General features: G+C 30.0%; 1 protein-coding gene across 1 annotated transcript in view; it reads right to left on the bottom strand.

The window, feature by feature from the left end:
• The window catches only part of Hil (peptidase hillarin), a 48,950-nt gene that overhangs the window by 1,870 nt on the left and 20,101 nt on the right, over positions 1 to 26,979 (bottom strand). The window contains exons 3-7 of the mRNA XM_088037216.1: positions 10,226 to 10,342; positions 9,986 to 10,179; positions 9,616 to 9,939; positions 9,194 to 9,556; positions 3,125 to 3,722 (exon numbers count right to left, since the gene is read on the bottom strand). Coding sequence (XP_087893342.1) covers positions 3,125 to 3,722; positions 9,194 to 9,556; positions 9,616 to 9,939; positions 9,986 to 10,179; positions 10,226 to 10,342 — 1,596 coding nt within the window. The remainder of the gene's footprint in view (positions 1 to 3,124; positions 3,723 to 9,193; positions 9,557 to 9,615; positions 9,940 to 9,985; positions 10,180 to 10,225; positions 10,343 to 26,979) is intronic.

The raw sequence follows: 26,979 nt of genomic DNA, 5'->3' as shown, positions 1-26,979 counted from the left end.
TTACAGGTCGTTAAAATTTTTGGTCACATTTTTTTTGGTCAAAAATTTTTCTTTGCACCTCAAAATCAAAATTTCTAAAAAATCTCATTTTCGGTCTAAATTTTTCTAAATCGACACTCTTAATAAGACAGTCGCGAGTGATATTCTCCACAAATGTCGTTAAAATCGCCTAAAAAATTGGTGGCATTTTTTTGGTTTTAAAACGAAAATTTCTAAAAATTCGACTTTTTTATCTAAATTTTTGCAAATTAGTGATATTACCAAAACAAACAAAAGAAACAACATGCATAAACATCGTTCCTGTCGCACCAAAAATAACGAAATTACAATGTTGAAAAAATTGACATTTTCACAGTTGTTCAAATAAAAATTTCTAAATACTCTCCTTTTTGGTCTAAATTTTTCTAAATCGGTACTTTTAATAAGACAGGCATGACTTGTAAAACTCCACAAATTTGGTTATAGTGGCATTAAAAATGAAGAACTTACAGGCCGTTAAAATTTTGGATCACATTTTTTTTTGGTCAAAAATCAAAAATTTTTCTTTGCTCCTCGAAATCAAAATTTCTAAAAAAACCTCTTTTTCGGTCTAATTTTTTCGAAATCGACACTCTTAATAAGGCAGTCGAGAGTGATAATCTCCACAAATGTCGTTAAAATTCCATAAAAAAAAAAAAGAAATTACAGGATCTTAAAAAAAATTGGTACTGATTTTTCGTCTTGAAACGAAAATTTCTAAAAATTCGACTTTTTGCTCTAAATTTTCGCAAATTAGTGATATTACTAAAACAAACAAAAGAAACAACATGCATAAACTTCGTTCCTGTCGCACTAAAAATAACGAAATAACAATGTTGAAAAAAATTGACATTTTCACAGTTGTCCAAATAAAAATTTCTAAATATTCGCCTTTTTGGTCTAAATTTTTCTAAATCGGTACTCTTAATAAGACAGGCAAGACTTATGAACTCCACAAATTTGGTTATAGTGGCATTTAAAATGAAGAACTTACATGTCGTTAAAATTTTTGGTCACATTTTTTTGGCCAAAAATCAAAAATTTTTCTTTGCTCCTCGAAATTAAAATTTCTAAAAAATCTCTTTTTCGGTCTAAATTTTTCTAAACCGACATTCTTAATAAGGCAGTCGAAACTGATAATCTAGACAAATGTCGTTAAAATCGCATAAAAAATAAAGAAATTACGGGGTCTTAAAAAAATTGATGACATTTTTTTGGTCTTAAAACGACAATTTCTAAAAATTTGACTTTTTGATCCAAATTTTTGGAAATTAGTGATATTACTAAAACAAACAAAAGAAACAGCATGCATAAATTTCGTTCCTGTCGCTCTAAAAACAACGAAATTACAATGTTGAAAAAAAATGACATTTTCACAGTTGTCCAAATAAAAATTTCTAAATATTCTCCTTTCTGGTCTAAATTTTTCTAAATCGGTAATCCTAATAAGACAGGCAAGACTTATAAACTTCACAAATTTGGTTATAGTGGCATTAAAAATAAAGAACTTACAGGTCGTTAAAACTTTTGGTCACATTTTTTTGGTCAAAAATCAAAAAAAATTTTTTGCTCCTCGAAATCAAAATTTCTAAAAAATCTCTTTTTCGGTCTAAATTTTTCTAAATCGACACTCTTAATAAGGCAGTCGAAACTGATAATCTCGACAAATGTCGTTAAAATCGCATAAAAAATAAAGAAATTACAGGATCTTAAAAAAAAATATGGTGGCATTTTTTTGGTCTTAAAACAAGAATTTCTAAAAATTCGACTTTTTGATCTAAATTTTTGGAAATTAGTGATATTACTAAAACAAACAAAAGAAACAACATGCATAAATTTCGTTCCTGTCGCTCTAAAAACGACAAAATTACAATGTTGAAAAAAAATGACATTTTCACAGTTGTCCAAATAAAAATTTCTAAATATTCTCCTTTCTGGTCTAAATTTTTCTAAATCGGTAATCCTAATAAGACTGGCAAGACTTATAAACTCCACAAATTTGGTTATAGTGGCATTAAAAATAAAGAACTTACAGGTCGTTAAAACTTTTGGTCACATTTTTTTGGTCAAAAATCAAAAATTTTTTTTTGCTCCTCGAAATCAAAATTTCTAAAAAATCTCTTTTTCGGTCTAAATTTTTCTAAATCGACACTCTTAATAAGGCAGTCAAAACTGATAATCTCGACAAATGTCGTTAAAATCGCATAAAATATAAAAAAATTATAGGATCTTAAAAAAAATTGGTGGCCTTTTTTTGGTCTTAAAACAAGAATTTCTAAAAATTCGACTTTTTGATCTAAATTTTTGCAAATTAGTGATATTACTAAAACAAACAATAGAAACAACATGCATAAATTTCGTGCCTGTCGCACTAAAAATAACGAAATTACAATGTTGAAAAAAATTGACATTTTCACAGTTGTCCAAATAAAAATTTCTAAATATTCGCCTTTTTGGTCTAAATTTTTCTAAATCGGTACTCTTAATAAGACAGGCAAGACTTATAAACTCCACAAATTTGGTTATAGTGGCATTTGAAATGAAGAACTTACAAGTCGTTAAAATTTTTGATCACATTTTTTTTGGTCAAAAATCAAAAAATTTTCTTTGCTTCTCGAAATCAAAATTTCTAAAAAATCTCTTTTTCGGTCTAAATTTTTCTAAATCGACACTCTTAATAAGGCAGTCGAGAGTGAAAATCTCCACAAATGTCGTTAAAATCCCATAAAAAATAATGAAATTACAGGATTTTAAAAAAAATTGGTGGCATTTTTTTGGTCCTACAACGAAAATTTTAGTAGAATATGCTAATACACGGATTTTTTTCTTTAGTGTCCCTAAATAATATATTTTATCATCAATTTGAGTAAATTTGGGTCAGTTGAGTAACAAAATCACCTCGAAATGTAGACCTGTAAGGAGTTGGTTTTTCACCTAATGGGGATTTTTTTTCTCTGCCTTAAAGAAAGTGTAAAGAGTAATAAAAAACAATATTTAACTCATTTTTCCGAATTCACCGCGCCGACCGCGTCAACCGCTCAAATGAGTAAAGTACTTCACCGCGCGGCGCGTTCGCCACTCAAGTCGTTAAAGTAATTCAACGCACCTGATGTGTGATAGGTACTAATCCAAACAGTCTTGTCGCTTTGGTGGGCCCCCACTCGCCGCTGGCGCAGTCGGGCAGAGGTACCATCACAGTCTGTAAGTCCTCACAGCAAATCTTGAATTTACAAACGCTCTTGAACTTCATCGGTTCTCCAGTCAGATACTCCTTTGGTGTAACAGCATTGGCGAAGATGTCCAGCAGGAAGGCGCCGCTGCAAGGCGCGTGCACTCTGAAAGCCACCATGTTGCCGACGACTGACTGCATGACGAAGCGTTTTAAGGAGACGGCGTCGAAGCTGTCGCTGTCGCTGTCGTAGAATTTTAGGTTGTAGTGGAAGATTAAGGTGCCTTGCATGTCGGAGGGCATGGCTATTCGGACGGTGGCGGCGCCTGTTGAGTCGGTGTACATGACGGATTTGGTGTTGGAGTCGGAGAAGTAGAGGCCGTATCGGAAGAAGAGTGACCGGACGAAGGGGAGTTCTTCGAATTCTTTGAGTGTTATGGGGTTCTTGAGCAATTGCCAGTCCTGTTGGAGAGGGAAGAACTCGTAGATGAATTCTTTTGGGTCAGTCAGAAAGTAGTGGTCGTCGTATTCGTATCTGGAAGGGAAGAAAATTTGATGTTAAATCCTATAAATTTAGCAGTTTGAAAATTTGATTTTTTTTAAGTCCTGTAATTTCGGTAATTTGCAAAGTCTCAGTGATGAAATTTGAATGCAATCATACTCTCGATATACTTATTATTATTAACTATGCAAAATTAAAAAATGTTAACACAAGAAAAAAAATTTTTTTTTATTAAGTACCGTAAATCTTGTAGTTTTGGTACCATTACAATGAAATTTAAGCGTTTTTCTACTAAAGACCCCCCTTTATTGACTCTACTAAATTGCAGCATTTTGGGGCAATAAATAACAATTTTTGACATTATAATCAACAGGATAATAAAAAAATCCAAAATTTTGCTTTAAATCCTGTAATTTTTACAATTTTCATGTTATAGCAATAGAATTTGGATGCAATACTGTCCTCGACATTTTTATTAACTGGGTTAAATTTGAAATTTTTAGGACCAAAAATAGAGATTAAAAAATCTTCATCTTCCGGATGAACCAAAATTTTCGAAAATTTTCTATTAAATACCGTAATTTTGGTAGTTTTAGTGATACTACAATGAAACTTGGACATTTTACCCCTATAGACATTCTTTGTAGCTGTGCTAAATTACAACAATGTAGAACAAGAAAATCCAATTTCCAAAATTTCAAAAAAAATCCAAAATTCTGTATCTCCGGTATTTTTCAAGTGACGATAATAAAATTTGGGCGCGACCCTACGCTCAATTTTTTTATTAACTGTCCCAAATTACGAATGTTTAGAACAACGGAGAAAGTTTATAAAGCGAAATGTTTTATGCAAGCAGGAATTTTTCAAAATTTGTTATTAGATACCGTAAATCTTGTAGTTTTGGTATCATTACAATGAAATTTTGGCGTTTTACTACTAAAAACCCCCCTTTATTGACTGTACTAAATTGCAGAATTTTGGGCCACGAAATAACAATTTTTGACATTATAATCAGCAGGATAATAAAAAAATTCCAAAATTTTGCCTTAAATTCTGTAATTTTTACAATTTTCATGTTCTAGCAATGGAATTTGAATGCAGTACTCTTCTCGACATTTTTATTAACTGTGTTAAATATAAAATTTTTGGAACCAAAAATAGAGATTAAAAAATCTTCATCTTCCGGATAAACCGAAATTTTCGAAAATTTTCTATTAAATACCGTAATTTTGATAGTTTTAATGATACTACAATGAAACTTGGACATTTTACCTCTTAAGACATTCTTTGTAGCTTTGCTAAATTACAACAATCTAGGACAAGAAAATCCAATTTCAAAAATTTCAAAAAATTCCAAAATTTTGCACCTTCGGTATTTTTCAAGTGACGATAATAAAATTTAGGCGCGACACTACGCTCAATTTTTTTACTAATTGTCCCAAATTATGAATAACAACGGAGGAAGTTTATAAAGTGAAATGTTTTATTCAAGCAGGAATTTTCCAAAATTTGGTATTAGATACCGTAAATCTTGTAGTTTTGGTACCATTACAATGAAATTTGGGCGTTTTACTATTAAAGACCCCCCTTTATTGACTGTACTAAATTGCAGAATTTTGGGCCACGAAATAACAATTTTTGACATTATAATCAGCAGGATAATAAAAAAATTCCAAAATTTTGCCTTAAATCCTGTATTTTTTACAATTTTCATGTTCTAGCAATGGAATTTGGATGCAGTACTGTCCTCGACATTTTTATTAGCTGTGTTAAATATGAGATTTTTGGGACCAAAAATAGAGATTAAAAAATCTTCATCTTCCGGATAAACTGAAATTTTCGAAAATTTTCTATTAAATACCGTAATTTTGGTAGTTTTAGTGATACTACAATGAAACTTGGACATTTTACCCCTATAGACATTCTTTGAAGCTGTGCTAAATTACAACAATCTAGGACAAGAAAATGAAATTTCAAAATTTTCAAAAAAAATCCAAAATTCTGTACCTACGGCATTTTTCAAGTGACGATAATACAATTTAGGCGCGACACTACGCTCAATTTTCTTATAAACTGTCCCAAATTACGAATGTTTAGAACAACGGAGGAAGTTTATAAAGTGAAATGTTTTAAGCAAGCAGAAATTTTCCAAAATTTGGTATTAGATACCGTAAATCTTGTAGTTTTGGTACCATTACAATGAAATTTGGGCGTTTTACTATTAAAGACCCCCCTTTATTGACTGTACTAAATTGCAGAATTTTGGGGCAAGAAATAACAATTTTTGACATTATAATCAACAGGATAATAAGAAAATTCCAAAATTTTGCTTTAAATTCTGTATTTTTTACAATTTTCATGTTCTAGCAATGGAATTTGGATGCAGTACTGCCCTCGACATTTTTATTAACTGTGTTAAATATGAGATTTTTGGGACCAAAAATAGAGATTAAAAAATCTTCATCTTTCGGATAAACCGAAATTTTCGAAAATTTTCTATTAAATACCGTAATTTTGGTAGTTTTAGTGATACTACAATGAAACTTGGACATTTTACCCCTATAGACATTCTTTGAAGCTGTGCTAAATTACAACAATCTAGGACAAGAAAATGAAATTTCAAAATTTTCAAAAAAAATCCAAAATTCTGTATCTCCGGTATTTTTCAAGTGACGATAATAAAATTTGGGCGCGACACCACGCTCAATTTTCTTATAAACCGTTCCAAATTGCGAATGTTTAGAACAACAGAGGAAGTTTATAAAGTGAAATGTTTTAAGCAAGCAGAAATTTTTCAAAATTTGGTATTAGATACCGTAAATCTTGTAGTTTTGGTACCATTACAATGAAATTTGGGCGTTTTACTATTAAAGACCCCCCTTTATTGACTGTACTAAATTGCAGAATTTTGGGGCAAGAAATAACAATTTTTGACATTATAATCAACACGATAATAAGAAAATTCCAAAATTTTGCTTTAAATCCTGTATTTTTTACAATTTTCATGTTCTAGCAATGGAATTTGGATGCAGTACTGTCCTCGACATTTTTATTAACTGTGTTAAATATGAGATTTTTGGGACCAAAAATAGAGATTAAAAAATCTTCATCTTCCGGATAAACCAAAATTTTCGAAAATTTTCTATTAAATACCGTAATTTTGGTAGTTTTAGTGATACTACAATGAAACTTGGACATTTTACCCCTATAGACATTCTTTGAAGCTGTGCTAAATTACAACAATCTAGGACAAGAAAATGAAATTTCAAAATTTTCAAAAAAAATCCAAAATTCTGTATCTCCGGTATTTTTCAAGTGACGATAATAAAATTTGGGCGCGACACCACGCTTAATTTTCTTATAAACCGTCCCAAATTGCGAATGTTTAGAACAACAGAGAAAGTTTATAAAGTGAAATGTTTTAAGCAAGCAGAAATTTTCCAAAATTTGGTATTAGATACCGTAAATCTTGTAGTTTTGGTACCACTACAATGAAATTTGGGCGTTTTACTATTAAAGACCCCCCTTTATTGACTGTACTAAATTGCAGAATTTTGGGGCAAGAAATAACAATTTTTGACATTATAATCAACAGGATAATAAGAAAATTCCAAAATTTTGCTTTAAATCCTGTATTTTTTACAATTTTCATGTTCTAGCAATGGAATTTGGATGCAGTACTGTCCTCGACATTTTTATTAACTGTGTTAAATATGAGATTTTTGGGACCAAAAATAGAGATTAAAAAATCTTCATCTTCCGGATAAACCAAAATTTTCGAAAATTTTCTATTAAATACCGTAATTTTGGTAGTTTTAGTGATACTACAATGAAACTTGGACATTTTACCCCTATAGACATTCTTTGAAGCTGTGCTAAATTACAACAATCTAGGACAAGAAAATGAAATTTCAAAATTTTCAAAAAAAATCCAAAATTCTGTATCTCCGGTATTTTTCAAGTGACGATAATAAAATTTGGGCGCGACACCACGCTTAATTTTCTTATAAACCGTCCCAAATTGCGAATGTTTAGAACAACAGAGAAAGTTTATAAAGTGAAATGTTTTAAGCAAGCAGAAATTTTCCAAAATTTGGTATTAGATACCGTAAATCTTGTAGTTTTGGTACCACTACAATGAAATTTGGGCGTTTTACTATTAAAGACCCCCCTTTATTGACTGTACTAAATTGCAGAATTTTGGGGCAAGAAATAACAATTTTTGACATTATAATCAACAGGATAATAAGAAAATTCCAAAATTTTGCTTTAAATCCTGTATTTTTTACAATTTTCATGTTCTAGCAATGGAATTTGGATGCAGTACTGTCCTCGACATTTTTATTAACTGTGTTAAATATGAAATTTTTGGGACCAAAAATAGAGATTAAAAAATCTTCATCTTCCGGATAAACCAAAATTTTCGAAAATTTTCTATTAAATACCGTAATTTTGGTAGTTTTAGTGATACTACAATGAAACTTGGACATTTTACCCCTATAGACATTCTTTGAAGCTGTGCTAAATTACAACAATCTAGGACAAGAAAATGAAATTTCAAAATTTTCAAAAAAAATCCAAAATTCTGTATCTCCGGTATTTTTCAAGTGACGATAATAAAATTTGGGCGCGACACCACGCTCAATTTTCTTATAAACCGTTCCAAATTGCGAATGTTTAGAACAACAGAGGAAGTTTATAAAGTGAAATGTTTTAAGCAAGCAGAAATTTTTCAAAATTTGGTATTAGATACCGTAAATCTTGTAGTTTTGGTACCATTACAATGAAATTTGGGCGTTTTATTACTAAAGACCCGCCTTATTGACTACTAAATTGCAGAATTCTGAAACAAGAAATAACAATTTTTGACATTATAATCAACAGGATAATAAGAAAATTCCAAAATTTTGCTTTAAATCCTGTATTTTTTACAATTTTCATGTCCTAGCAATGGAATTTGGATGCAGTACTGCCCTCGACATTTTTATTAACTGTGTTAAATGGGACCAAAAATAGAGTTAAAAAAATCTTCATCTTCAGGATAAACCAAAATTTTCGAAAATTTTCTATTAAATACCGTAACTTTATTAGTTTCGGTGATATTGCAATTAAATTTAGACATTTTACTACTGAAAACATTCTTTGTAGCTGTGCTAAATTACATCATTCTTTAACAAGAAAAACCAATTAAAAAAATTTCAAAAAAAAAATCCAAAATTCTGCAACTCCGGTAATTTTCAAGTGACGATGATGTAATTTGGACGCGACACTACGCTAGTTTCTTTATTGACTCTCCCAAATTATAAATTTTTAGTACGTTGGAGGAAATTTAAAAAGTTAAATGTCCCGAGCGATCTGAAATTTTCCAAAATTTGGTATTAGATACCGTAACATTGGTAATTTTGGCGATATTGCAATGAAATTTGAACCTGTTACTTCGATAAGCACTCTTTGAAATTGTACCAAATTACAACCTTCTAGGACAAAAAAAAAATTCCACAAACCTTAAACTATCCGCTTTGGTTTTATTTCCTGCTTTCGGAGCCTCCTTGGCATTGACTAAATGCCTCGCTCCCCAATTACACTGAACGAATCGCCAAGCCCCGGCGACGTAGACAGCATTCCAAGAATTCCTGAACCTATTATCTTCAAATCGAACTCCTGGCTGATACCCAGCCGATTTCGAGTACCCTTTTATGACCACACAATGAAGCCCTGCGTAACTGCACAGCCTCTTGAACAAGACATGATAACTCTCTGTTCCGTTTTTAATTCCTCTCAAGAGCCCCATTGGCGTGTCTCCTCTTAAATTATCATCGAACGACATCGTGTTCAAGTTCTTCACTGTGATCCATCTGAAGATCGTCCTGGAAGAAAGAAGAAGAAGAAGTGTGGTCAAGGAGATTAAGGGTTTGGATGATCGTACCTGGCCTTCTCAATATCCGAGCCGCAGCGCCCCACCAGCTGCCTCACCAGGTCGGTGAAGGTCTTCTGGTCCTCCTGCGCCACCGAAATGGCGATTTGGTCCACGTTGCTGAACTCAACGGGGTCGTTGTAGACTTGGTACTTGCTAAGAGCCGGAGGCGCCGGTGCTGGAGCGTGACTTGGATACGGTTGGACTTGTTCTTCGGTGTAGCCATCGTTGCCGTCTAAATAGAGCGACTCTGCTTGCATGTATTCGCTGCGTTTTTCGTTGATTAATTCGAGCATTTCGTGACTCTGCTTTTCGACGAGCGCTGCCGTCGCCGCCCTAAAAAAGTTTGATCTATACTTGCGTCGCGACGCCTGGGACGTACCGTTCGTGTTCCAACATCTTCCTCGTGAGCGACTCCTTCTTCTTGTCCCTCCGGAGCGTCATGTTCTTCTCCAAATCCTCCTTCTCCTGCTGGTGCCGCAAAGTCAACACGTTTTGGTCGTCGCGTTTCCGCTTCATCTGCATCTCCCTTTCGAAGCGGTTTGTTAGTCGCTCCAGCTCCTTCTCCCATTCGTCCTGTAGGAAGGAATTAGCACCGACTCGTCAATTGAAGATGACTTACCCGAAATTCGTCTCGGATTCGTCGTTCTTCTTCTTCTCTCTGCCGGGCGAAGCGCCGATAAAGATCGTCTTCTTCTTTCCGGTGCTTCATTTCCAAGCGTTGCTGTTCATCGCGGTCCTGGAAAAAGTGTAATTAGGATTAAATTAGCGGTTGCGTTTTTGATTATATCGCGATTAACCTCCTTCGTATAAGAATAATCCGCGATACAGTTCTCGGACTAATTTATTCACATTACGAGTTAATAAAAGACTGTTTTTACCACGAATTGTTTCACGATCTTTGGTTTAAATACCGTTGCGGTATACAGTTCAGTGCGTCCCAACATTTGTAGTCAGACTGTGTGTTGTAATTTCCACGTTTTCCGATGGAAATTCAATTGAAAAATGGGCGATAATCGATTCATGGTACTCCTGAAGACTTTAGTTTGTTAATGGGTACTGTTAGATCAAAAAAGAGGATTCTTCTTTTTCGTCTTCTTCGTTTCATATAAGAGTATAGAATTATGCATTTCTCGTTCAAAACCCGTCATTTTAAAGTCGTACCAGTACTGTTCTCATGGTACGAAAAAAATGGGTACAGTGACAACTAGGCTGTGTAAATCGGGCGAACGGTTTTTGTAAGAGCAAATTAAAAGTTGGTCGCATTTCTGTAATTCTATTTTTGTCTGAAACACTGTGAAGAATTAATAAAAATAGAAGAAAAATTATAAACATTTAATGGTACTTTTAAGTACCGTAATTTTGGTAGTTTTGGCGTCACCACCGTAATATTTGTCCCCGGTACTATTGTCAATATTCTTTTTAATTACGTGAAATAACGAATTTTTATGACAAGGAAAATGAACTTAAAAAAATTAATGCTTTGGACTAACCGGAATTTACAAAAAATTTCTATTAAGTACCGTAACTCTAGTAGTTTGAGTGCTGTTACAATGAAATTTAAACATTTTACTACTGTAGACGCACTTATTAACTGTACCAAATTAGAAACTTTTAGAGCAAGAAATTAGAATTTTAAAAATTTTAATCGTCAAAACAATAAAGAAATTTCAAAATTTCTTTTTAAGTCCTGTAACTTTGGTAGTTTTCGTCTGGCTACGATGAAATTTGTGCACGGTACTATTCTAGATAATCTTATTAACTATATTAAATTGTGAGTTTTTATGTCAAAAAATAGAATTAAAAAAAAATATTGTTTGAGACAACTCGGAATTTTCATTTTTTTTTTATTAGATACCGTAACTCTACTAATTTTGATGCTATTACAATGAAATTTGGACGTTTTTAAACTGTAGACACGCTTATTAATTGTGGTAATCTACAAACTTATAAGACAAAAAATAAGAATTTTATAGATTGTAATTTTCGGAAAAAAAAGTTTTCGTTTAATAGTGCTGTAACTTTGGTAGTTTTAACACCAGCGTGATGAAATTTGTACACGGTACTACTTTTGTTATTTCTATTAACTGTGCCAAATGGCAATCTTTTATGTAAAGAAACATAAACTTAAAAAATTTCAATGCTTTGGACGAACCGTAATTTTCTAAAATCTTCTATTAAATACCGTAACTTTGGTAGTTTTGATGGTATTACAATGAAATTTGAACATTTTACTGTTGACATAACAATAACTGTACTAAATTACAAACTTTTGGAGCAAGAAATAAAAATTTAAAAAAATAAAATGTCGGGACAAGTAATAAAAAAAAAATCAAAATTTGTTTTAAGTGCTGTAACTTTGGTAGTTTTCACGTCAAAACAATGGAATTTTTTCACACAACTCCTTTTGATAGAATTAATAACTTCGTCAAACTGCGAATTTTTCTGACAAGAAAGACAAATTTTAAAAATTTGAACGATGTGGACGAACCGTAATTTTCAAAATTTTTATATTAGATACCGTAACTCTTCCAATTTTGGTGCTATTGCAATGAAATTTGGACGTTTTATTATTGTCGGCACTCTTATTAATTCTGCTAATTTACACACTTATAGGACAAGAAGTAAAAATTTTAGAAATTGTAATCTTTGGAATGACAAAAAGAATTAAATCTTCTTTTGAGTACTGTAACTTTAGTAGTCTTCAAGACTACACGATGAAATTTGTACACGGTACTACTTGCAATATTCCTATTCACTGTGCCAAGTTACAACCTTTTATGAAAAGAAACAAGAAGATAAAAAATTTGCTTTGGGAACCGAAAATTTCAAAATGTTTCTATTAATTACCGTAATTCGGGTAGTTTTGGCGCGATTAAAATAAAACTTGAACGCCTTACTACTATAGATTAGCAATAAAAAGAGCAAAGAGCAATAAAAAAGAATTTTAAAAATTGTAATCATCAGTAAAATAAAAAATTTTCAATTAAAAAAAAAGTCCTGGAACTTTTGTAGTTTTTATAGCACCGCCATGAAAGTCCGTCTTAAGCTTGATATTTTTATTAACTGTGTCAAACTGCAAATTTGTATGATAAGAAAGCAAAATTTAAAAATTTTTAATGCTTCAGACGAACCATAATTTTCTAAAATTTTCGATTAAATACCGTAATTCTAAAAGTTTTGGTGCTGTTTCAATGAAATTTAAACATTTTACTACTAATACTGCAGACGCACTTATTAACTGTTCCAAATTAGAAAATTAGTGCAAAAAATGAGAATTTTTAAAATTTTAATCGTCAAAACAATAAAAAAATTTCAAAATTCCTTTTTAAGTCCTGTAAGTTTGGTAGTTTTCGTCTGGCTGCGATGAAATTTGTGCACGGTACTATTCTAGACATTCGTATTAACTATGTTAAATTGCGAGTTTTTATGCCAAAAAATAAAAATGAAAAAAAAAAATTGGTTGACACAAACCGGAATTTTCAATTTATTTTATTAGATACCGTAACTCTACCAATTTTGATGCTATTACAATGAAATTTGGACGTTTTTAAACTGTAGACACGCTTATTAATTGTGGCAATCTACAAACTTATACGACAAAAAATAAGAATTTTATGGATTGTAATTTTCGGAATGATAAAAAAAATTAAAATTTTCGTTTAATAGTGCTGTAACTTTGGTAGTTTTCAAGTCAGCACAATGAAATTTGAACCCGGTACCACTTTTAATATTCCTATTAACTGTGCCAAATGGCAAATTTTTATGAGAAGAAAGAGGAATTTAAATTTTTTTAATGCTTTGGTAGTTTTCAAAAATTTTCTGTTAAATACCGTAACTTTGGTAGTTTTGATGGTATTACAATGAAATTTAAACATTTCACTACTGTAAACACTCGTAGTAACTGTACGAAATTATAGACTTCTGGGACAAGAAATAAGAATTTTAAAAATTAAAATAATCAATATAAGTAATAAAAAAAAATTGTTTGAAGTGCTTTTAACTTTGGTAGTTTTCACGTCAGCACGATTAAATTTTGTACACAGAACTACTTTTAATAGGTTAATTAATTACGTCAAATTGCAAATTTTTAAGACAAGAAAGAAAAATTTTAAAAATTTGAACGATGTGGACGAACCGTAATTTTCAAAATTTTTCTATTAGATACCGTAACTCTTCTAATTTTGGTGCTATTGCAATTAAATTTGAACGTTTTATTATTGTGGGCACTCTTATTAATTCTGGCAAATTACAAACTTATTGGGCAAGAAGTAAGAATTTTAGAAATTGTAATCTTTGGAATGATAAAAAATTTAAATGTTCTTATGAGTACTGTAACTTTAGTAGTCTTCAAGACTGCACAATGAAATTTGTACACGGTACTATTTTCGATATTCCTATTCAGTGAGCCAAATTACAAATTTTTATGAAAAGAAACAGAAACATAAAAAATTTGAATGTTTTGGACAAACGGAATTATTAAAATGTTTCTATTAAATACCGTAATTCGGGTAGATTTGGCGCGATTAAAATGAAACTTGAACGCTTTACTACTATACATACACTTACTATCTGTCCTAGATAGAGAGCAATAAAAAATAATTTTAAAAATTGTAATGAGAAAAATAAAAAAATTCAATAAAAAAAAATTGGAACTTTTACTACTTTATTACTCTTGATATTTTATTAACTGTGTCAAATTGCAAATTTTTATGATAAGAAAGAGAAAATTAAAATTTTTTAATGCTTTAGACGAACCGTAATTTTCTAAAATTTTCGATTAAATACCGTAACTCAGATAGTTTTGGTGCTGTTTTAATGAAATTTGAACATTTTACTACTGTAAACACTCTTAGTAACTCTACTAACTTACAAACTTCTGGGGCAGGAAATAAGATTTTAAAAAATTAAAATGTTCGCGACAATTAATACAAAAAAAAAAATTTGTGCTAGTGCTGTAACTTTGGTAGTTTTAACGTCAACACAATGAAATTTGGACACAGAACTACTTTTGATAGGCTAATTAATTACGTCAAATTGCAAATTTTCATGATAAGATTTTGAAAATTTGATTGCTATGGACAAACTAGAATTTTAATTTTTTTTTCTCTTAAATACCGTAACGTTACCAATTTTGGTGCTATTACAATGCAATTTGGACGTTTTACTACTGTGAATACACTTATTAATTGTGGCAATTTACAAACATTTTATGAGAAAGAAAAAAAGAAAAATTTTAAAAATTTCTATGCTTTGGACAAACCGGAATTTTCAAATTTTTTTTATTAGATACCGTAACTCTAATTTTTCTAACCAAATTTTTTTAATATTGTTTATTACCTAAGAACCGTAACTGTGGCTGTTTTGGCGCTATTACAATGAAATTTCGACGCTTTACTCCTAAATATACACTTATCAACTGTACTTTTTTACCAACTTCTATGATAAGAAAGAAGAGTTAAAAATAATCTTCAGGATAATAAAAAAAAGCACACAATTATTTTTTAAGTCCTGTAACTGTTGACTCGGTACTACTTTTGATATTCTTTTTAACTACGTCAAATTTGTATGACAAAGAAAACAATGCAGAATAAATATAATGATTTGCAGAAAACGACGTTTTCATGTTTTCTGAAATACCGTAACTCTGGTACTTTTAGTGCTATAAAATTTGGACCGTTTACTACAGTGGACACTCTTATAAATTGTACCAAATTACAAATTTTTAAGGCAAAAAATAAGAATTTAAAAAATTATAATAAATTATAAACTGTAGTAGTGTTCACGTCATTGCGATGAAATTTGTATACCACATTAGACCCGATATTTTTATTAACAAATTGGGAATTTTTATGACAAGAAATAGGCATTTAAAAAAATTAAATGCTTCTGGACTAGTCGGAATTTTCAAAATTTTTCTGTTAAATACCGTAACTCGGGTAGTTTTGGTGCCACTACAATGAAATTTTAGCATTTTACTACTGTAAATACTCTTATTAACTGTACCAAATTACAAACTTTTTAGGACAAAAAAGATATTAAATTTAAAATAATAATCTGCCAGGAATCATAAAAAATTTACAAAATCTAACTTCCGCTGCTTTTCAAAAAAATTTCAAAAAAATTTCAAGAAAATATCGTAACCGAACCTCCTCATCAGATGCTTTAAAAAATTTATAGAACTGTCTGGTCTAATGTCATAAAAATTTAGACAGAATTTTCAAGAAGAAGTTTAGAACCGTAAATATTCTTCAAAAGTTCCAGAGAATTTAAAAAAATCTTGAGCGTCCAAAGAATCCACCAACTGTCCAACTCAATAAATCCTCCGGACAATCCAACAAAAGTAAAACGTGAGAACAGTGACGCCACATTTTCCTTGCAATAAGCACTTACAATTGGTCATCGTATTTCCTGTAATTTTATTGTTTCAATTGTTTCTTACTAAATTATGAAACTACCACTTTTCAACTTTGCGACAATGTCAAGACCCAGCTAATTTTCGCGTGTCTTTTCCCTTGGAGAATCCACTGCTTCAGTGAAATCCGGATATCGAAAAGTGCTACTTAGCGTAGGCAAAGAGTTTTCTATTCTTCGGTTTAGCCGGAGGTTATGTAAATCTCGAAGGAATTGAATCGATTTTAACAGAAAAATCTCTGCAAATTGCTGAAGGTCGTTTCACATCTTCAGCTTTCAGTCGCCTTATACGGAGCGCCTCTCATTACGGAGATAAAATTAGTATCGATTTATTGCATTACCGCCACTTGAAAAATCGGATCCTTGTAAAACCCACGTGCCATTTGATGTAAATATGAAATATTTACTGAAAATATTTTGGGTAGGTCGCCCGCCTACCGCGGTGGTGAAATTTCCACCCAGTGGGCGGCTTCGCACAAAATTTCTTCAAGTTTCAAGAGAATGCAATTTGCTCGGCCTTCCGACCTACGATTACGCATTTACAAAGGGGCCATCGGCGTGCTTTTCTAGTTCTTGACAACCTCGAAGCCCTCAACTCTTATGCAAGTTTAACACACACCTACGGATGACGAGTGACAATCCGCTGTTGTACTCACAACCTGATTTGGACACGCTTGTCTATTATGACGTAGTGTTAGGTCATCGGGGAGTTGGACGCTTGTGGAAGGCTAAATTATGGGTGAAATTCGAGTTCCTTTTTTGGTATGAATGGGGCAGGATTGCGTCATGGTGATGACGATTGCGAAAGGCGGATTGATGTGAGTAATTCGCGAGGCTTTGGAATTTTAAGCGGTTGGTAGACCTGGGGAGTCTCATTAAAGCATTGTTGTTCAATTGTTTTGAAAGATTGCTTAATGCACTGTTCTGTGAGTTGGTACTCCTGTAAATTACGTGTCAAAACAATGAGCTGTAACTTTAGTGGTTTACACTTCTCTACGATACTGTAGCTCTAACAATTTTAATGCCAATGCAATCAAATTTGGCGAGGTTACTAATTTGACCTCAATTACTACTCATACCAAATTTCAAAATTATACAGCAAAAGGTACTGATTTTGAAAAATTTAAACCGAAAACTGAAATGCTTATGAAAAAAAAATGAAATGAAAATGTTTATTAAAGGCTGTATCTCTGACAAGTAAAGTTATTGATTTAGACTTATTTATTAACTGTGCTAAATTGCAAAAATATAAACCGATAAAGTCAAATTTTGGAATTTTTTATTTTGAGGAATTGAGGATAAACCTGAAAATTTTGAAAAATATGTTAAAGGCTGTAACTCTAACAATTTTAATGCTAAAGCAATGAAATTTGGCGAAGTTACTAATTTAGACTTAATTACTGACTATGCCAAATTTCAAAATTATGCAGCAGAAGCTACGGATTTTAAAAATTTAAATTTTTTGAATAAACCAAAAACTGTAAAAATTATCTAATAAGAGCTGTATCTCCAACAAATTTAATGCCAAAGCAATCAAATTTGGCGAGGTTACTAATTTGTGCTTAGTTACTAACTGTGCCAAATTTCAAAATTATACAGCAAAAGGTACCAATTTTAAAAATTTTACTTTTTTTAATGATCCAAAAACTGAAAATTGTCCATTAAGAATTGCATTTCTGACACTTCTAACGCCAAAGGGATGAAATTTGGATATATTACTAATTAAGACTTATTTATTAACTGTGCTAAGTTTAAACTATAAAATAAAAAAGGCAAATTTTGGATTTTTTATAATTGAGGATGAACCAAAAACTTTTAAAAAATATGTTAAAGGCTGTAGCTCTAACAATTTTAATGCCAAAGCAATAAAATTTGGCGAAGTTACTAACTTAGACTTAATTACTGAATATGTCAAATTTGAAAATTATACAGCAAAAGGTACTGATTTTAGAAATTTAAATTCTTTGACAGAATCAAAAACTGTAAAAATTATCTATTAGGAGTTGTATCTCTAACAATTTTAATGCCAAAGTAATCAAATTTGGCGAGATTACTAACTTAAACTTATTTAGTAAACATACGAAATTTCAAAATTATACAGCAGAAGGTACTAATTTTAAAAATTTTACTTTTTTTAATGATCCAAAAACTGAAAATTGTCCATTAAGAATTGCATTTCTGACACTTCTAACGCCAAAGGGATGAAATTTGGATATATTACTAATTAAGACTTATTTATTAACTGTGCTAAGTTTAAACTATAAAATAAAAAAGGCAAATTTTGGATTTTTTATAATTGAGGATGAACCAAAAACTTTTAAAAAATATGTTAAAGGCTGTAGCTCTAACAATTTTAATGCCAAAGCAATAAAATTTGGCGAAGTTACTAACTTAGACTTAATTACTGACTATGTTAAATTTGAAAATTATACAGCAAAAGGTACTGATTTTAGAAATTTAAATTCTTTGAAAGAATCAAAAACTGTAAAAATTATCTATTAGGAGTTGTATCTCTAACAATTTTAATGCCAAAGTAATCAAATTTGGCGAGATTACTAACTTAAACTTATTTAGTAAACATACGAAATTTCAAAATTATACAGCAGAAGGTACTAATTTTAAAAATTTTAATTTTTTTAATGATCCAAAAACTGAAAATTGTCCATTAAGAATTGTATTTCTGACACTTCTAACGCCAAAGCGATGAAATTTGGGTACATTACTAATTAAGACTTATTTATTAACTGTGCTAAGTTTTAAAACTATAAATTAAAAGAAGCAAATTTTGGATTTTTTACAATTGAGGATGAACCAAAAACTTTTAAAAAATATGTTAAAGGCTGTAGCTCTAACAATTTTAATGCCAAAGCCATGCAATTTGGCGAAGTTACTAATTTAGACTTAATTACTGACTATGTCAAATTTCAAAATTATACAGCAAAAGGTACTGATTTTAGAAATTTAAATTCTTTGACAGAATCAAAAACTGTAAAAATTATCTATTAGGAGTTGTATCTCTAACAATTTTAATGCCAAAGTAATCAAATTTGGCGAGGTTACTAATTTGCACTTATTTACTAACTATGCCAAATTTCAAAAAATTATACAGCAGAAGGTACTGACTTCAAAAATTTTAATATTTTGAATGATCCAAAAACTGTGAAAATTGTCCATTAAGAATTGTATCTCTGACACTTCTACCGCCAAAGCAATAAAATTTGGCTACATTACTAATTTAGACTTATTTGTTAACTATGATACGTTTTAAAATTATAAATCAAAACAGACAAATTTTGAATTTTTTAAAATTACGGATAAATCAGAAACTTTAGAAAAATATGTTGAAGGCTGTAGCTTTAACAATTTTAATGCCAAAGCAATGAAATTTGGCGAAGTTACTAATTTAGACTTAATTACTGACTATGTCAAATTTGAAAATTATACAGCAAAAGGTACTGATTTGAGAAATTTAAATTCTTTGAAAGAATCAAAAACTGTAAAAATTATCTATTAGGAGTTGTATCTCTAACAATTTTAATGCCAAAGTAATCAAATTTGGCGAGACTACTAATTTAAACTTATTTAGTAAACATACTAAATTTCAAAATTATACAGCAGAAGGTACTAATTTTAAAAATTTTAATTTTTTTAATGATCCAAAAACTGAAAATTGTCCATTAAGAATTGTATTTCTGACACTTCTAACGCCAAAGCGATGAAATTTGGGTACATTACTAATTAAGACTTATTTATTAACTGTGCTAAGTTTTAAAACTATAAATTAAAAAAAGCAAATTTTGAATTTTTTACAATTGAGGATGAACCAAAAACTTTTAAAAAATATGTTAAAGGCTGTAGCTCTAACAATTTTAATGCCAAAGCCATGCAATTTGGCGAAGTTACTAATTTAGACTTAATTACTGACTATGTCAAATTTCAAAATTATACAGCAAAAGGTACTGATTTTAGAAATTTAAATTCTTTGAAAGAATCAAAAACTATAAAAATTATCTATTAGGAGTTGTATCTCTAACAATTTTAATGCCAAAGTGATCAAATTTGGCGAGGTTACTAATTTGTACTTAATTACTAACTATGCGAAATTTCAAAAAATTATACAGCAGAAAGTACTGACTTCAAAAATTTAAATTTTTTGAATGATCCAAAAACTGTGAAAATTGTCCATTAAGAGTTGCATCTCTGACACTTCTAACGCCAAAGCAATAAAATTTGGGTACATTACTAATTTAGACTTATTTATTAACTATGATAAGTTTTAAAATTATAAATCAAAACAGACAAATTTTGAATTTTTTAAAATTAAGGATAAATCAGAAACTTTAGAAAAATATGTTGAAAGCTGTAGCTTTAACAATTTTAATGCCAAAGCAATGAAATTTGGCGAAGTTACTAATTTAGACTTAATTACTGACTATGTCAAATTTCAAAATTATACAGCAAAAGGTACTGATTTTAGAAATTTAAATTCTTTGAAAGAATCAAAAACTGAAAATCTCTAAGAATTTGAATGACAAAGTAATCAAAATTGGCGAGATTACTAATTTAGGCTTATTTAGTAAACATACCAAATTTCAAAACTATACAGCAAAAGGTACCGATTTTAAAAATTTTAATTTTTTTATTTCTCCAAAAATTGTGAAAATTGTCTATTAAGAGCTGTATTTCTGACAATTTTAACGCCAAGACAATGAAATTGAGGAAGGTTACTAATTTAAACTTGTTTATTAACTACACCTAATTGCAAAATTATTGCCCAAAAGAGACAAATTTCGGAATTTTTTAAATTGAGGATAAACCAGAAATTTTTGAAAATATGTTAATGGCTGTAACTCTACCAATTTTGATGCCACAGTATTCACATTTGGCGAGATTACTAATTTTGACTTATTAAGTAAACATACAAAATTTTAAAATTATACAGCAAAAGGTACCGATTTTAAAAATTTTAATTTTTTTAATTCTCTAAAAATTGTAAAAATTGTTTATTAAGGGCTATTGACAATTTTAACGCCAAAGCAATGAAATTTGGGGAGGTTACCAATTTATTTTTATTTATTAACTGTGCAAAATCGTAAAATTATAGACAAAGGGACACAAATTTTGGGGTTTTTTTTGAAGATAAACTTGAAATTTTGGAAAAATATGTTAAAGGCTGTTATTTTGTTAATTTTAATGCCAAAACAACCAAATTTGGCGAGGTTACTAATTTCGACTTAGTTACTAACCAGGTCAAATTTCAAAATTATACAGCAAAAGGTACTAATTTTGAAAAATTTAATTCTTTGAATAAACCCAAAAATATGAAAATTGTTTATTAAGGTCTATCTCTGACAATTTTAACGTCAATGCATTGAAATTTGGGAAAATCACTGAATTAAACGTACTTAATAATCGTGCTAAGTTGCAAAATAATAGATCAAAAGACACAAATTTCCGATTTTGTTTAATTTCGAATGAACCAAAAACTTAAAAATTATGAAGGGCTTGTAACTTTGGTAATTTTTACGCCACAACAGTCAAATTTGGGGAGTTTACTAGCTTAGGCCATGATATGAATTGTGGTAAATTTCAAAATTATAGAGCTGAAGCGCTATTAATTTTAGAAATTTTTAATTTTTGAAAACTGAAAGTTGTATAATAAGAGTTGTAAGTTTGGTAATTCTAGCACCAAAGCAACTAAATTTGGGGATGTTAATAATTTAGACTTGGTTATCAACTGTGCTAAGTTACAAAATTATACTCAAACCGGAAGAGACAAAATTTTAATTTTTTTTATTCCAAAACCCCAAACAATCCAAATAATCTAAAACTAAAAATAGAGACTTATAGAAATTAAAACAATAAAAAGGAAGAATGAGAATAAAAAAATCAATTTGAAAATTTTAAGTTTTATGATCCTTTTAAGACTTCACATGAAATTTACAGCCGACCATTATTTTTTATTGTCGTCATTAATCCGAATTTGGGCATAAAAACAACAGGAAATGCACTTTTTCTTATCTAATAATATGTAGAATATTAAATAAAAATTCACAACTGTGTGATAGCCGTTTCCGTATCTCATAATTTTTCTTCTAGATAAAAGCGTTCTCATAACTCGTAACCATAATATTAATAAGGCAATTAGCCCAGTTCTACATCATCCTGATTATAAAACTTCAAATGCATTGTGACGCATTAATTGCTTTAGTTTCATCATTCCTTTAATTCTCTTTGGAGGTTACTTAGTGTCTACATCAGTCTCTAATTAGATAATAAAAAGCGAATAAGTGGCAAATAAACGACGCGTTGGCTAACACTAATTTGCGCGTTTCTAATATTTTAGAAATTTGTTTTTTTCGAAAAAGATTGTTAAAAAGTTGTCAATTTTTACAAAAAAAGGAAATTTTCAATTTTTAGTGGCACAATTACAAACCTATTTGAGAAATTGTATGTAAAGATCCACCGTTTCTTCATGAGAAAATATAGAATGCGATTGAATTGGATTGAAACTCCAATAAAAAGTTCACTGATTGGCTCGCGTAGAAGTTTTTGTACCAAAAAAACACGTAATTTTACGTTCATTGGCTGGATGTCCAAATCTGTAATTCATTGGATAAATTTCCACCAATTAAATCGTGAACACAAAAAATCGTCATTTCATTGGGTGTTGATGACAAAAAACGCACCAAACAAATAGTATCGTACAGCGCAGCGCCTGCTCGATAAATAGTGTTTTTATTTCCCAAAAATTTGTTTCCCATCTTTCAATTCTTTTTAGCTAAAAAGACATAAATTTTGCAAAGTCGATGTCTCAGTTTACCGAGGCCGCAGTAATTATAGATGTACCTAGAAAGTAACCTGTCAGTGGAATCTATGTTACATAAATAATATAAAAGATGAAAATAGTACCTAAGTTAATTGATTAATACCTACTTTCGTCAAAAGAAAATGCCGAAGACGGTAATTTTTTACAATGTCGCGCTAGGTAGCAAGGGAAAGTTTTACAGAACAGACAACATATCATTTACGCATTTGGAACGAATAAGTTTGTATTTTTAAAAAAGACAAATCGTATAAAACAGCAGGAAGTATGTTATGTGTCGTGTAATCCAATAAATTTCTAGTCGTCGTAGGCTTGGAGGGAAAACTCGTGTCGTAACTAACACCATCGCAGCAGTTTTTTGACGTGTCAGAATGAGATTTCACAGTTTTCGAGAAAGAAATCGACATACGATCAAAATGGTTAGAAAAAACGACAGCATTCTTAAATTTGATTACTGTGAAGTTTAAAGTTGCTAAACTACAGCTCTTAACATATTTTTTCAGTTTTTGACTCATCCTCAAAATGAATAATTTCAAATTTTGTCTCTTCTAGTCTATGTATAAATTTGCAATTTTGGACAAATAATAAGGAGGTCTAAATTAGTAACCCCTATAAATTTCGTTACTTTGGTGGTAAAATTACCCGAGTTACAACACATAACAAACAATTTTCACAATTTTCGGTTTATTCAAAGAAGAAAAATTTTAAAAATTGGTAACTTTTGTTCTATAGAATTTTTGTTGTATAGAAATGTGGGGTAGTTTCCAATTAGGTTCCAATTAGTAACATCCCTAAGATTGATTTGCGTGAAAATTACCTGAGTATCAAGCCCTTCATACTTTTTTAGAAGATTTTAGTTCATCCCTAATTAAAAAAAATCCGAAATTTGTCTCGTTTGATCTATAATTTTGCAATTTAGCACAGTCAATAAATAAGTCGAAATTAGTAATACACCCAAATTTTATTCCTTTGGGGTTAAAATTGTTAGAGATACAGCCCCTAATAGACAATTTTCACAATTTAAAAAAATAAAATTTTTGAAACCAAAACCCTCTGCAGTACAATTTTGCACTTTAGCATAGTTAGTAATTAAGTCCAAATTAGTAACCTTATTAAAGTTGATTGCTTTGGCATAAAAATTGTTAGACAGCTTTTAACATTTTTTTTCTGTTTGTCAGTTTCTGGTTCCACCTAAACTTCAAAAATTCCGAAATTTGTCTATTTTGATCTATAATTTAGAAATTTAGCACAATTAATAAAAAGTCTAAATTAGTAATTTCCTTAAATTTCATTGTCTTGACGTTAAAATTGTCAGAGCCCCAGCCCTTAATAGAATATTTTCAGGGTTTTCGGTTCATTCAAAAATTAAATTTTGCAAAATTAGTACCTTCTGCTGAATAATTTGTAAATCTAGTATTGTAAATAAGTCTAAATTAGTAATCTTGCCAATTTTGATTGCTTTAGCGTTAAAATTGTCAGAGTGACAGCTCTTAACATTTTTTTTCCAAAAGTTTTAGGTTTATTTTCAAAATAAAAAATTCCAAAATTTAACTCTCTCAATCTATCATTTTGCGATTTTGGACACGTAATGAAAAAGTTTAAACCTCCCCAAATTTCATTGCCCTGGCGTTAAAATTGTCAGAGCTACTACAGTCCTTGATAGACAATTTTCAAAATTTTCGGTTTATTCAAAAAATTAAAATTTCCAAAATCGGTACCTTTTTCCTGAATAATTTGGAAATTTCGTATGGTTAGTAAATAAGTCCAAATTAGTAACCTATTCAAATATCATTGCTTTAGTGTGAAAATTGTCAGAGTTTCAGCTCTTGACATATTTTCTCAAAAGTTTTAGTTTATCTTCAATTTCAAAAATTCCAAAAAAATTTTTAAGCTAGAATTTTACAATTTTGTACAGTTAATAATTAAGTCTATAAATAAATAAATCAAACTGAGTAAACTCGCCAAATTTGATTGTTAAGGCGTAAAAACTGCCAGAGATGCAGTCCTTAACATGTTTTTTTAGCTTTTGGTTCATCCTCAAAGTAAAAAAAAATAAATTTTGTCTCTTCTGGTTCATGTAAAATTTTGAAATTTGGCATAGTTGATAAACGGGTTAAAGTAAGTTATTTCGTCAAATTTGATTAAAATTACCAGAGATACAGGCCTTAACATAATTTTAAAATTTTAAATTTATTCGCAAAATAAAAAATTACAATTTTGTCTCTTTTGGTTAATTAATTGGTTAAAATTTGTAATTTCGTCAAATTTGATTGCTGTCGCGTAAAAAATTTCGGGGATTAACATGTTTTTAAAATTTTTGGTTTTCTTCAAATTAAAACATTCAAATTTTGTCTTTTCTGGTCTACGTATAATTTTGAAATTTGGCACAGTTAATAAATATATCAATATTAGTAATCTCGCCTAATTTGATTGCTGTGGCGAAAAAATTGTCAGAGATACAGCTTTTAACATGTTTCTTTTAGTTTTAGTTTTAGTTTTGGGTTCATCCTCAAAGCAAAAAAAACAAATTTTGTTTCTTCTGGCTTACATGTAATGTCAAAATTTGGCACAGTTAATACATGAATCAAAATGAGTACTTTTACAAAATTTGATTACTGTGGCGTAAATATTGTCGGAGATACAGCAATTACATGTTTTTTACATTTTGGTTCATCTTCAAAACAACAAATTTCAAATTTAGGTCTTCTAGTTTATGTAAAATGTTGAAATTTGGCATAGTTGATAAATGGGACAAAATAAGTTATCTCATCAAATTTTAATTGCAGTAGCGTAAAAATTGACAGAAATACAGCCCTTAACGTGTTATTAAAATTTTTGGTTTTTCCACAAATCCAAAAATTCAAATTTTGTTTTTTCTGGTATACGTGTAGTTTTAAAATTTGGCACAGTTAATAAATAAATCAATAGTTATTATCGCGCCAAAATAAAAATCCTCAAAATAAAAAAGCTTAAATTTTGTCTCTTCTAGTTTACATACAATTTTGCAATTTGACATAATTAATAAATAGATTATTATTAGTAATCTCGCCAAATTTGATTGCTTTGGCGTAAAAATTGCCAGAGATACAGTCTTTTAGTTTTTGGTTCATCCTCAAAGTAAAAAAATCAAATTTTGTCTCTTGTAGTATATGTGTAATTTCAAAATTTGGCACGGTTAATTATTAGGTCAAAATTAGTACTCTTGCAAAATTTGATTACGGTGGCGTAAAGATTGACGGATATAAAGCATTTAACATGTTTTTTACATTTTTGGTTCATTCTCAAAATAGAAAAGGTCTAATTTTGTCTCTTCTGCTCTACGTATACTTTTGAAATTTGGCACAGTTTATGAACAGGTAAAAATTAGTAATTCTGCCAAATTTGATTGCTGTGACGTAAAAATTAACAGAGATACAACCTTTAACATGTTTTTTAATGTTTAGAACATCCTCAAAATAAAAAAAAATCATATTTTGTCTCTTGTGGTTTATGTGTAATTTCAAAATTTGGCACAGTTAATCAATACATTAAAATTAGTACTTTTGCAAAATTTGATTACAGTAGCGTTAAAATTGACAGATATAAGGCTCTTAACTTGTTTTTTTTTAATTTTTAGTTCATTCTCAAAATAAAAAAGCTCAAATTTTGTCCTTTCTGCTTTATGTATATCTTTGAAATTTGGCACAGTTTATAAACAGGTTAAAATTAGTAATTTTGCCAAATTTGATTACAGTGGCGTGAAAATTGTCAGCGATGCAGCACTTAATATGTTTTTTTACTTTTTGATTCATCCTCAAAACAACAAATTTCAAAATTAGCTTTTTAGGTCTGTGTAAAATTTTGAAATTTAACATAGTTGATAAATGAGTTAAAACAAGCTGTTTTGTTAAATTTAATAACAGTGGCGTAAAAAATTACAAACATACAGCCTTTAACATAACTTTAAAATTTTAAGTTTATCCTGAAAATTAAAAATTCAAATTTTGTTTCTTCTGGTCTACGTGTAATTTCAAAATTTGGCACAGTTAATGAATACTTCAAAATTAGTACTTTTGCAAAATTTGATTACAAAAACGTAAAAATTGACAGATGTAGAGCTCTTAACATGTTTTTTAATTGTTGGTTCATTCTCAAAA

The sequence above is a fragment of the Gnatocerus cornutus genome, chromosome 1, assembly GCF_029298725.1.
Source record: "Gnatocerus cornutus isolate USDA-ARS CGAHR chromosome 1, icGnaCorn1.1, whole genome shotgun sequence".
Classification (NCBI taxonomy): Eukaryota; Metazoa; Arthropoda; class Insecta; order Coleoptera; family Tenebrionidae; genus Gnatocerus; species Gnatocerus cornutus.
The sequence above is the reverse complement of the archived record's forward strand: the minus strand, read 5'-3'. Positions and strand labels throughout refer to the sequence as shown.